At 41.4% G+C, this 12693-nt stretch overlaps 1 protein-coding gene across 7 annotated transcripts in view; it reads right to left on the bottom strand.

Annotated features, from left to right (window-relative positions):
* USP4 (ubiquitin specific peptidase 4) overlaps positions 1 to 12631 on the bottom strand; it is a 48248-nt gene extending 35617 nt beyond the window's left edge. For 4 of the 7 annotated variants that reach the window (XR_012624719.1, XR_012624720.1, XM_074836286.1 and 1 more), the window contains exons 1-6: positions 12477 to 12617; positions 12157 to 12284; positions 11725 to 11855; positions 8114 to 8240; positions 6796 to 6941; positions 6557 to 6618 (exon numbers count right to left, since the gene is read on the bottom strand). Coding sequence is in view for 5 of the 7 variants with exons in the window: in XM_074836286.1 (XP_074692387.1) it covers positions 6557 to 6618; positions 6796 to 6941; positions 8114 to 8240; positions 11725 to 11855; positions 12157 to 12284; positions 12477 to 12583 (701 nt within the window). In the remaining 2 variants the exon portion in view is untranslated. Of the gene's footprint in view, positions 1 to 6556; positions 6619 to 6795; positions 6942 to 8113; positions 8241 to 11724; positions 11856 to 12156; positions 12285 to 12476 lie in introns of all 7 variants that reach the window. The other 3 variants (XM_074836290.1, XM_074836289.1, XM_074836285.1) reach the window with 2 other exon arrangements.
* Between the last annotated feature and the right edge of the window lie 62 nt (positions 12632 to 12693).

The following is a 12693-nucleotide window of genomic DNA, read 5'->3' on the forward strand; positions in this document are numbered from 1 at the left end:
CTTCCCTTTGATCACCACTGCAAAGTTTCTGACAGGGATAAACACATTCAGTTAAATTTCATCAACAAAATCTACACAGGAGTAAACTATAGCAAAGAAAGACTTCATCTAACCATGCAACAGTTCAGGTATTTGAGAAAACAATTTCACAGATTTGAGGATGAGACTGTGTGGTATAACTGCTGAATCAGTCCTCCTGCTTAAGCACAATTTGAGTCTCTCAACTCCTGTCTGAGCTAAAATACCTCTTCTAGAAAAAAAATCTACCATCATGGTTTCACAGCAGCCAGCAACAGCCGATCCAGCAGATCACAGATAGACTGTTCCAAAGACCCTTACAGTCAGAAAAAACTTGCATTTCATTTGCAGCATGAGTATCTGTCTTCATCATCTGGACATTGGTTTGTGCTCATCTCTATCTGCTGCCTGTAGAGTTCCTTCTTCAATTTCCATTTCTCATGTCCCACAGAAGTTTTTAAGTGTTAAAATCAACTTTTAAATTTCTCACTGATAGAATACTTTAACTTCTAAGTCTTCTAGCACAAAAATTACTTGCTAATTCTTCAGGAATTCACTTGGCTCCTTCTGAAACCTCTCAGTAGTCTACTTTTCAAATTTGTTGACAACCTCACAGGACATGATCATTCCATATGCAGTTTTATCAGTGTGCCAGTTATCAAAAAAGTCTTCTGATGCACACTCAGCATTTCCCTACTGAACCACTGAGGTTATTTGTTTGTCTGTTTGCTTGCTTTTAAAGGCTGCCACGGGAGCTCACATTCAAGAGACTGAACAAGGACTGGAATCACACTCCAGAGTCCAGCATGTATTTCAGGCTCATGTTCTTCATCCCCATGTACCCAACTTCATGCCTCACAATACTGATGCACATTGACCCCCATCTGCCACCTAAAGACAGCCGTTTCACGTCTTGCCACACAAGATTTCAAAAACCCACACAAATGGCAAGTGAGGAGAAATCTGGAGACTAGCAGCATAAAGCGGACAAAGTTAGATTAATCTAGTACAGAAACTGACACCATATGGTTGATAAGTAAAAAAAACTGCTAAACTGAACAGCTTGAAAAAAATACTGGAAAAGGCTTTCAAGTTGTTGGAAGACAGAGATAGGAAAAGTATTTCAATTCAGTTATGTACCTTCAGAGCATACAGTAGAATTAGTCCTCCTTTAAACTACCAATATAAAAAAAAATTAAAAATATTGTGACAAAAAGGTTTTTTCAAAGCAGGAAAAGCTAGAACTTCCTCCTTAACTTATCTTACATACTCAATGCTGCTCTTGAAAGCATGGCATCTGCTGCACATTCAAGCACTTGAAAGTCATGTAATAAAGAAGGTCCAACAAGTGTACAGTGCCATGAGTAAACAGAAGAGCAGGAAGAGGAAACAGCAAGAGAACTCTAGCAGCAACCGAAGAATCAAAAGCTATTTCCCTGCTGCATACTGCAAAGGGAGGCAGAGAGCCACCAGGCACATGCTAAATACAACTTCACTCCTGTTTTTAAATGCAATACCTGATGAAAAAGGTACTATTTTTATAGATGTGACAATTTCTTGTTTGTTTGTGCCAAGGAAATGATACCCAGGATAAAAGTATGCTAGCAATGAGCTGAAACTCTGCTAGCTCAGGATTTTATTTTGGGAATCTTCTAAGTAACAATTAAAAGACGACTAAATTCTACAGAGTCATTGATATAATCGCCCTTCAAACAAAGTACACTTCCAATTCTGAAATTCCTAGAATAAGTATAATCCATTTCTTCTTCTGAAACCTTGTCCAGTAGTAAAAGCAGTTTCAAACTACAACAAGAAAGTATTTTGTTCCTTAGGAAGCAGAAAACTAGCAAACAGCAGTGGCCAGGCATACTCAAAATATACCACCCAAGGACTGCTGTGGATTTTAATTGCATTTTTTCTGTACAATGTCAGCAAGCTTGACAGCTAGGGAAACACGTGGAAGGAAAAGCAGTATCCCTTGGTACGAGGCAGTGTCTCTGACAAGCAACAAATGGTGGGGAAAAATCCTCCCAACGGGGAACCCACCCACCCCACAGGCACCTTGCACACACACGTTCTGCAGATAGTGAATGACATGAACCGCAGCTTCCTGAGGCCTCTTCTGGCACACAGGCAGCAACGCAGATGCTCACCATTCTCCACCAACAGCAGAGAGCTCTACATCCCATGTCTTTGTGCCATCAAAACTCTACATGAGGAAAATCTTTCCTACATGAGCTTGTACTATTACAGTGATGAGGCCCAAAGAAAGATCTCCAAATATGAAGTTCCCCACGGTCTTCACAAAACAGTATTTTCTCCAGCTGAGAAACAGAACATGGGAGCAAAACGTTTCCCCAAGATAGGATTAAAATCTGGAGTTACTCAACTCTCTTCCAAACCACACCTCAGCACAGAGCATTCACAGCTCCTGCTGACACCAGATGCACCTAGGACGACTCCACTGCTTCACACCTTCAAACTGCAAGTTTATTTAGAAAGCTTAGCAACATTACAAGCTTGCTGAGCCTCACAAAAGAGCAGAACAGGTTTTCAGGTCTTAGTCTCACTTATCCTTCCTCACTATACTGTTAATGCAACTTCCAACTCACTCTCGGTATCGGCTTTGCCTTCCAACAAGCATCAGTTGTTTCCTACAGACAAGAACCTCCTTCACTACAGAAGTACTTTCTGCAATATTAATACAGGATAACCTACCCCAAACACCTCATCAGTGAGCAGGATAAGACACTCAATACTCTTCTGGCCTGGGAACTCCGCATCTTCTCTCTGGCCACTCTTCTCTCTGCCTTCCTCTCCCAACAGTTCTGCCTGCTTCAATTGCTCACGACCACCCACAGATCTTATACGTATAAACAGTCCCTACAACTTTGTACCAAACTCATTAATCTGGAGTCTTAAACACGTAACATTGATTTAATGCAGCATCTATATGCACACACACACCCAGGGAAAGACAAACCACGTCCCAATCCAGTAACGAGAGTTGAACCCTACACTCCAAGTTCGTGAGTCTTTTACCAGCTCACAGAAACAGTTAGAACGCTGCCAACGTTTCACTGCAGCACTGACTTCTGCTGTTTCCAGAAATAAAGAAAAAAAATTTTTAAACATCAACTCAGAAGACGTATGCCTTCACTTGATGTTTCCCTGCTGAGATATCTGGCAAATGAAAGAACATGGTGAAACAAGCAGCTACATTTTTTTTATTATACAGAAAAGCTTCATTAATTATGTTATTTCTTCAATTACTGCTCTCCAAGGAGGGGGGGGAGGGGGGGGGGAGAAATCCATGCTGCTCCAAGATTAACTTATGTAAAAGACTCAACCCAAGATTAATAAGAAAACTTTGCACTCTGCTTTCCTACATTTCAACTTCATAAGGAAATGGAATTTAGACAGTGTAGTCAAAACTAAATGAAATATGAAGCTACCCTTAATAAAACAATATCTTGAAAAAATTAAGGATTCTCAATAAAACGTGAGAATGACCCAGAGAATACTCAAACAGCAAATAAATTACAAACTACTGAGTAGTTAATATGGAGCAACACCAATGATTCAAGAAAGTTAAGTTTAGCTTACTCACTAAGAATATATTATGTAATCAAAAAAGTACACCTTTGCTATTTTTTTTTTTTAATACAAAGCCCTTAAAAATAGGTAAAAAGCTTTGTGACATAACCCTTGTGTCATGGTTTAGGTCCAACCAGCAACTAAGCACCACGCGACCACTCACTCACTTCTCCCCGCTGCAGTGGGATGGGGAGGGGAATCGGAACAAAAAGGTAAAAAACTCATGGGTTAGACAAGGACAGTTTAATAGGACAACATAAGGACACAGTAAGTAATAATAACAGTACTACCAATAAAAGAATATACAAAGCGAGCGATGCACAATACACTTGCTCACCACGCAGAACCTGTTGCTCAGCCCATTCCTGAGCCACCACCCCTCCTCTCCCTCCCCGCCTCATCCCCAGCTCCTCCAGTTTATATACTGGGCATGACATCATATGGTACCAAATATCCCCCTTGGCTAGTTCGGGTCAGCTACCCTGGCTGTGCACCCTCCCAGATTCTTGTGAAAATTAACTCTAACCCAGCCAAATCCAGGACACCTTGAAAGACCAGCAGAAAGAACTTAAGATCTACAAATGACCCAGTCTAGACTGCCACCAGCCCACTCATATTTGATGGGGATTGATGACATGCAACAGAAGCACCAAAATGCAGAAAAGCCCCCCTAGACTGTCAACATATATTTAACATAAATATCCAGACTCAGTCATCTTGGATAAAATCTGAGCTGCAGGCTACCAGAAGACAGCAGTATACGATGGCATATGCATTGCTAATTATGTCCTCTTCTTACAGTGAACGGTTTTTACTCCTCCTACATGCATCTGCTACTGCCCACACTATGAGATAGGCCAGTGGACACACCTGGTCCAGATCCAGTACAGCCTTCCTCATTATTTTCAACAGTATGATTCATACGTGATTTTGGGGTTATCAAGGCAACAATATGAGTAACTTAAAGACATAAAACAGCACAGAAAACATCACTGAACCCAACAGGAAAATACTTACTGCTTGTTATCTTCTGTTATCGAACGTCTATGAAATAGTAATTTCTCAACTTTTTCCTGCTTCTATTTCAAACACAAAGAATTCTGAAGCCAAATTTTTCTACCAGACTTCCCTTTACCAGACACAGGCACCTCTGGCGTAGGAAGGTACACGTTAGTCCAGCAGGGCTCCTTAACACCCAAAGGTGTTAAAGCATACTGCTTTCCTGAGACAGCCTTTGCCCTGGCCACATAAAAAGTCCTTCTCATTTGATGAGCAGTTTGCATGCCAATCAGCACACACCAAAGTCAGCCCTGAAGAGCAGGGGCAGTCCAGCTTCTTCCCCTCTTCGGCTTCCCAAAGAGCGTTTTTGAACAGTTATTATGCATTTAACCCACAAGACTAAATAAGGGCACAAGAGCCAGAGAGCAGAACTTGCTAAACCAATGCACCCAACTGTATAAGGAAGACATTATGTGAAATATACCTGCTTAGTTTCTTAACTAACAGAGTTAAGGGCAAAGGAAACAGTTAGCCGAGACAAAGTACAAAGGAACAGATAATCCTAGATGTATGACTTATTACAGTTCTTTCAGCCACCATTATCAGCATCGAGTCAAACAGTGTCATGAGTTCTATATTATAATAAGCAAATCTTTATTTCTACATCATTAGAAAATATTGATCTGCATACTGATAACTATTTTCATTCAAATATCACTAGAAATTTACCTATCAGACTAGCTGCTGAAAAAGAAAAAAAAGACAAGACAGGCCTGGAAACGCTACAGGGCTCCTTTTTAGCTTTACTTCACATGGAAACAAAAGGTTAATCTGCTCTTGCACAGCCGCCTCTCTAATACTGACTGTCAACTAGTACTCAATTATGTACATGAGTGTTTAGATGCTTTTCATGTTGTACTCTTACAGAAAGTTCATTATAATCCTATGAACATTCTCCTGATCCATTTACCCAGTATTACATCTCAGAAGTACAAAACTGTTTCAAAACAGGTTTCACTGACCTATTTGATCCATTCTTCAAGTTTAACACTAGTAAGATATTGATCTCAAATAAGATCACTTGACAGCAAGCTCTACAAGTTAACTGTATTGTACAAAAAACATTTTCTTTATCAATATCAAGTCTGATGGCGTACTCACAGGAAAACGAGTAGGTCAGACTAGTAAAATCACGGGATTTTACTTTCTGTAGTATGACTGGATAAGAACAGTTCTTTAGCATTGCAAGCTACTTCCACTCTACACCATTCACTCTATACACACAATATTTCATCAACCCCGCATCTTATCCATCTCTTCTCTAACTTAGGTATTAGAGATAATATCTGTGTAATATTTACAGGCGTCTAATTGTCTTGGGCGCCAGGGGGGGTTGTTAAGCTATTTTTATACCCTTTTTTTAAGGGGGAACTACCAGAACCCCGAGTATTCACTACTGGCAGCTTTGAAAATATATTCCAAGATCCTTTTTGTTCCACAGTGGTATAAAACAGATTTTATTTCACCGTGCAGTTTGCAGAGGTAGCTTTTTAAGTAGACTAGTTCAACGTAAATAGTACTTCTGTCTCCTAAGCACTGTAGAAACCTAAGCTTACACAACCTCTTTGAAATGGGCTTTAGAAGGGAAGACTGTTGCTAAGACAAGAAACCAGCAGCAGAACCACTGAAAAATACCTGATCTAGTGGAAGGTGTCCCTGCCCATGGCAGGGGGGTTGGAACTAGATGAGCTTTAAGGTCCCTTCCAACCCAAACCATTCTATGAATATTTATATTCAGGATTCTATCTCCTCCTTTAAAATAAAAAGAAATCCACAATAGCCAGTAATAATAAGGCTTTCACAGAGAACACAAGGTCCCTAAGAACAAGTGAACAAGCTTGACAAAAGAGCAGAACCCATTAGAACATGCTTGCTTGCTTACTTTGCCAGGAAATGCTGTCCGGGCCATGTGCCATCTTCATTTCTGACTTCTATTAGAACAACCTGAAAGAGAGTTCAGGTAATAAAGAAAGATAACTGCAAAACTGCTACACATTTTGCAAAATCATTAACAAATCACATTTTCAATATTTGCTCAAAGTAATAAAAGCAAGTGAAAAAAAAAACATATCAGAGAAAGCAGTACATGAGCATCTAAAAAGAAAAAGTTATGCCCCTTACCTGACCATGATAGAGCCCTGCATCTTGCACTGTGCTATCCAGCCTGCTGAGCTGCTCATAAGTGTTATTTATATACATGCTCCATAATCTAGTTTCCTTCTCAGCTGGGATATTAAATAGTTTTCTCATTTCCTTCTCAATGGTAGCTGTTCAGGAGGAAAAAAACCACCAAAATTCCTAAAACATGAGTGCCTTTTTAAAAAAAAACTGATAAGCCAGACATTCAGACATGAGGTACATCACTGATCCTTCAAGATCCTTTGAATAGAAAAATATATCATGGAAGTCACAATTGCTCATATAATTTGTCTAATATTTAGTCTGAAAGAATGAATAACTTTTGTTTTCAGTCATGTATTTGCTCATCAAGCCCTCAAGCCAATAATGTTTAGAACACATTGAGAAGTTTCTGCCCAAAGGCCAACTTCCATGAAATAGCCATCCTTTGAAAACATAGGTTCAAGAAGAAAGTGTTTTCAGTTATTACTGTCAGGCCATACATCAGCAAACCGAAAAAAAGCATCTTTATGGACATGTATGACAGCTGACATTCAACGTTTTTACATTGGAAAATATAGCGACAATAGAGGGGGAAAGAGAGAGAGAGGGGGGAAGAATTTCAGGAAGAAGTGTAGGAAAAGCCATTAAGATGTCTAAAATATTCACACACTAGGAAGAAGGAATCATAGGACCAGAGACAGAACTGCTTTACATGAGTGACATGAATGTTTCTTAAGGACACGAGTTAGTAAGCAATATGCTCCTCAGAGCTCTTAACCACAGCTCCCTGTGTTGCACACAGAATCACTGTGGCTGGAAGTAACTCTGGAGGTTCCCAGTCCAACCACTCAAAGCAGGGTCAACACTGAATTCAGACCAGGCTGCTTGGGGCTTATCCAATCAGGTGTTCAAAACTTGCAAGGCAGGAGATTCCCCCGCCCCTCTGGGCCTTGTTCAAATATGTAGCTGTCCTAATAGGGAAAACATTTTTATTGTGTTCAGTTGGAATCTTTGCTATTTCAACTTATGACTACTGTCTGTTGTTTTCTTGCTTTGTGACTCAGTAAATAGCCTGACTCCATGTTCTCTGTAACCTCTTCATAGGTGCTACAACATCCCCCCTCAAAGCCTTTTCTTCTGCAGGCTAAAGGCAGCTCCCTCAGCCTCTTCTCACACATCACATGCTCCAACCCCAACTGTCCCATTGGTACCCACTAGACTTGCTCCAGTTTATCAACATCATTCTTGTTCTGGAGGGTACAAAATATGTCCTGAGATAGCACCAGAGCACAGCTGCATGTATCAGAGAACTACTTACCAACAGTATCTGCTTTGCTAAAGTGGCAACTAACTACATCTTCAGGATCACTGCTCTCACACAGCTTCAGCTCAAGAAGATAAACTTCAACCTTATAGTGCTTCACAAATAGGCCATATTCCACTACCTGCAAACAGAAGGCAGATACAACAAACAAAATAACACAAGGTTAAAATACTGGGCAGTCCTCTGTAAGGTACACTTGTCTAAATATTTTAAGTCTTAGAAGTCTTGCAAGTCAAGCCAAAACTGAACACTGTCCTGCTCTGAAGTTCAGATTCAGTCACAACCTCTGTCAGCTTGGTTCGGGGGGGCAGGTGTTTTGGTTTTAAAACATAAGAAATCCCAGTGCAAATCCTTCCACAGTGCAAAGTTCCAAAGGTCCATCATCACAGCTGAACTGATAGTGCCAGCTAATTACCAATGAAAAATATTTGATCACACAGAGCACTTTAGAAAAAAAAAAAAGAACCTATGTTTTGCCTCTAGTCTTTGGCTCATGTTCACATAAAGAAACAAGTCTGGAACACTGGAGCAAAATCCTTTCTATTAGAAGACAGTAAGACAAAACATTAATTATTTTTCTGCATGGTATACAGAACCTGCCTCATTAATCTCTCCTTGCAAAAAAAAGAAAAATGTCAGAACTCGTTTTGATTACACTGCTTTATTTCACAGTCATTTTCAAATCAATTCTGCATTTGAGAGAATACTTCAATAGGTACATCTACCCCTCCCACTAGCTTTCAGCACATTTTTAGAAAGGTATTCTGTAAGACTAGACACCACACTTCATCTACAGATCATAAAACACATTGTGCCAGAAAGAAAAGCACATTTTGGGTGCTAGCTGAGGCAGCTGTGATGTAACCGGAGGTGAAAAAAAAAAAATACACCTCAATTCTCTCTGCAGTTCTTTGCAGCTATAAAGCCTATGAAATTGAGATCATATTTCACTGAACCAGTAGGTATAATTTTTAAGAGTAACAGTGTTTAAGAGACATTTGGACAATGCCCTTAATTTGCTTTAACTTTCAGTCAGCCCTGAAGTGGTCAGGCAGTTGGACTAGATGACTGCTGCAGGTCCCTTCCAACTGAAATATTCTATTCTGTTCTATTCACATGACACCAGACTTGCTACGATCTACTTCTATATCATTTTACAAAAAAAAAAAAACCAAAACTTTACCCAACTTTGAAAAGAAATGAAGAATTAAGACTAAGACTTAGTGTGAGAATATGGCTAAATTATGATTCCCTCTCCTGAGCTTTTATAGGGTTGTATTATATATACAAGGTGCTTTAAAGGCAAATAATTAACAAATACATTTGGAAAGATGTTCAGTACTTTACTGTAACAACAGAAAGTAAAACTCCTTGTTTAAACAGCATCTTGACAGACAAATCAGAGCGGTTTTTTTAAAGAATGTAAAGGAACCAATCCACAACTTCTCCATTTCTTTTTCAGAGAAATTTCATTAAATGGGACTTCCTATTCTCCAGGATTCTATAGTTAGAAACAAATAAATAAGAACTGTATTCAGAAGTGGAAGAACTCTTTCCAATAAGTTGTTTCTGATCAGACCACAGTGGATGAATGGCAAGAGTAGTCTCTAATTGCTTGCAAGTGTCTTTTAAACACTGTCTGATCAGCTAGCTTGTTTCCGGGTGTCCCGTTGGACAGCAGCCTCAGCACAACACGCATTCAACCGTGGGGGAAGCACGCTGTTCTAGATTTTGCACCTTACTTTGCAGTGGGACTCTCTAGAAGACCGACTGAAAATATGGTTTGAGATTATCAAAAGAAACCTGAACCACAAATAAATCTAATCCTCCTGTACTTGTCTCTAATCATCAGGCACACAGAGATAGAAGAAATACCATCTTGTAAAATTACAAAGATCCCTGGACATTACCTCCCCAAATCCTACTTTTATAGATATTTTGATGTATGAATCACAATTGATCTAGCTTTAGGAAAAGGATTAAAGCACCCAAGGACCACAAGTTTAAATGCTTTATTTCCAATGCTATCTGGAGAATACTGTAACCAGATTCTACCCAGGTACAGTGCTGCAGCTTGTGTATCCCCCTGACTTAGCACTTTATATTTTTTGTAAGAAGCTGTAACATCCCACAAACCTACTACTCTGCTATATTCCAACATTTTATAAAATATGAAAACCCACTTCAGTTACCAGGGAACAACAGAGACATTCTGATAGCAATTCAAAACTTCAAAAATTTACTCTTAACTGGACAATAACTTGTCATCTTATGTCTTAAAACAGCACTAACTAAGCTCTAAACCCTCAATAATTAGCGTTGAATAGCAGCACCTGACACCCCAACAAAAGAAGGCTCATACAGTTAAGCCTGTCACCCAAGTGTTTCCCCAATAGCTCCCAAACCTCTTGTTCAACCTCCAAATTTTTCAGAAAAAAGAGTGTCTAAAAACACGCCAGGTTTTGTGAAAGTGGTTTGCAAGTTCATGAAAAAAAGCTTCCTCACTTAGAGGCACTGATGAGTAATAATTCCGGTTTTTCTTCTCAGTATAGATTTTCTATTCCTTAAGAAATGATGTTTCTACTAAAACCGCATCTCCTTTATATGCTATGATTCTTTTCTACTCCCCCCACTTCTGGTTTACACAGTTCTGTCTACTCAGCAGAGTGAGCCTGAGGTCATTTACACTTTCTGAAGATGTCAGAATTTCTTGCTACATACAATTTCTAGCCCACACTGAATGACAATGTTCCAGTACCACTGATCAGCACGAGTGGGCACCATTCTGGTGCCAGACTTTCCTGGATCTTACACACCTTGAAGCAACCCTTACTGTATCATAATGCTACTTAAACTTAAGCATTATTAATTCTGTACATTATAGCAACACTATTTGCTTAGTGTAGCGATTAGTCTTTATGAACCCCACAGACTGGCGCTGACCCATTTAGACAGTACAAAAACCTAAGACTAAAATAAAAACAAAAAGCCTTTTACCCATAAACAAGTGTCTGATAGATTTCCAAAAAAGCAACTCATGAACTTCACCTTCCAGAACATGTTATATACTCAGAATACATTCATTTGCTAAACAAAAATAAGACTTATGGAACACAACCACAAATATGTCTCTTCTCATGATTGTAGAATCACAGAACTTTGGGAGAGAAAACAAGAACTACTTCAAATTCCAGAGAAAGTCCCTGAGCCACCTGTACTAAAAGACAACTTATTCCAATGCCTCATTGATAAGCTTGACTAACAACTTGCATTTTTCAACAAAGCACAAGCTATTCCATGCAACATAAAAGCACTGCACCAGTCCAAACAATCAGAATGGAAAAACTTAAGCAGAACAAGGTTCATGGTTCTCACCCCATATAACCCATCAATTCAAAATCACTCAAGACTCAGGCATTTTTAACTACAATACTGGAAGGTCATTCTTCCAGACAACAAGGCAAAAAAGACCTCATGTTATTATCTCCAAAGAGCTGCTGAAGATCCTGTCTTAACTCACATCTAGCAAAACAAACATCATCTAAGTTTGGTAGAGATCAGATAATGAAACCAGGCTGAAGAGAACTTGGTTCACCCATACTTACTTTTCTCACAATGGGCTGCTGTCCATCCATGCAGCCATACCATGTTACTAGTTTATTCCAGGCTTCCGTGGGAACCAATACATAGTCTAGCTCATCAATGAGGTGTTCTCTTAAACTCTGAGTTTCTGGATCTAAAAGGAAGACAGACAGAGGAAAGCATGGCATCAAACCGAATCCTTTCTCCTCATGACCTACACACATACTACCTTGACATTAAGAAATACCAATGCTCCCACGGGTAGGTAGAAACTCCAGCAGCTTCCTTACTGACAAGGCCGGGACAGCCGCCTGTATCCTCTCAGAACACGCGGCTTCAAAAGCGAAAGCTGCACGATGAGACGACTGCACACGGGAAGTGCCTACCCGAGCCCAGCTGCGACCCGAGCACCAGGCCCCACCGCCCAGGGCCCCACGCCGCCGGGCGGCACTCACCGCCGAAGAGACCCGAGTTGTCGATAGGCCCAGGGAAGAGGCCGGGATCGCCCGCGGCATACATGTCCCAGCTGTCGAAGCCCACGTACTTCTTCCACTGCTTGAACCAGCGGCTGTCCACCAGGTACCTGCAACACACGGCACCGGCCGGCGCGGCCCCCTCAGCGGCGGCGCGGCACGGCACGGCCCGACCCGGCCCGGCCCGACCCGGCCCGGCCCGACCCGGCCCGGCCCGACCCGGCCCGGCCCGGCCCGCTCCCACAGGCCCCGCCGCCCGGAGGGGAAGGGGACAGAAGGGAAGGCCGGCCGGCCGCGCTCACCAGGAATCCCCCGGCCGGAGGGTCCTGGCCAACAGCGGCCCCAGCTCATTCCGCTGCACCGTCGTGTTCGGCCGCGCCCAGGCGCCGCCGCCCTCGGCCGCCGCCATGTCGGTGCTCTGGCCCCGCCGCGGGCGGATGTCGGCCCGCGTACGCATGCGCGCTGCCTGCGCCTGACGCTGTCGCCCCGCCCCGCCCGCGCGCGCCCAGACGGGATGGG

This window comes from Strix aluco, chromosome 11 (assembly GCF_031877795.1).
Source record: "Strix aluco isolate bStrAlu1 chromosome 11, bStrAlu1.hap1, whole genome shotgun sequence".
In the NCBI taxonomy this organism is placed as follows: domain Eukaryota; kingdom Metazoa; phylum Chordata; class Aves; order Strigiformes; family Strigidae; genus Strix; species Strix aluco.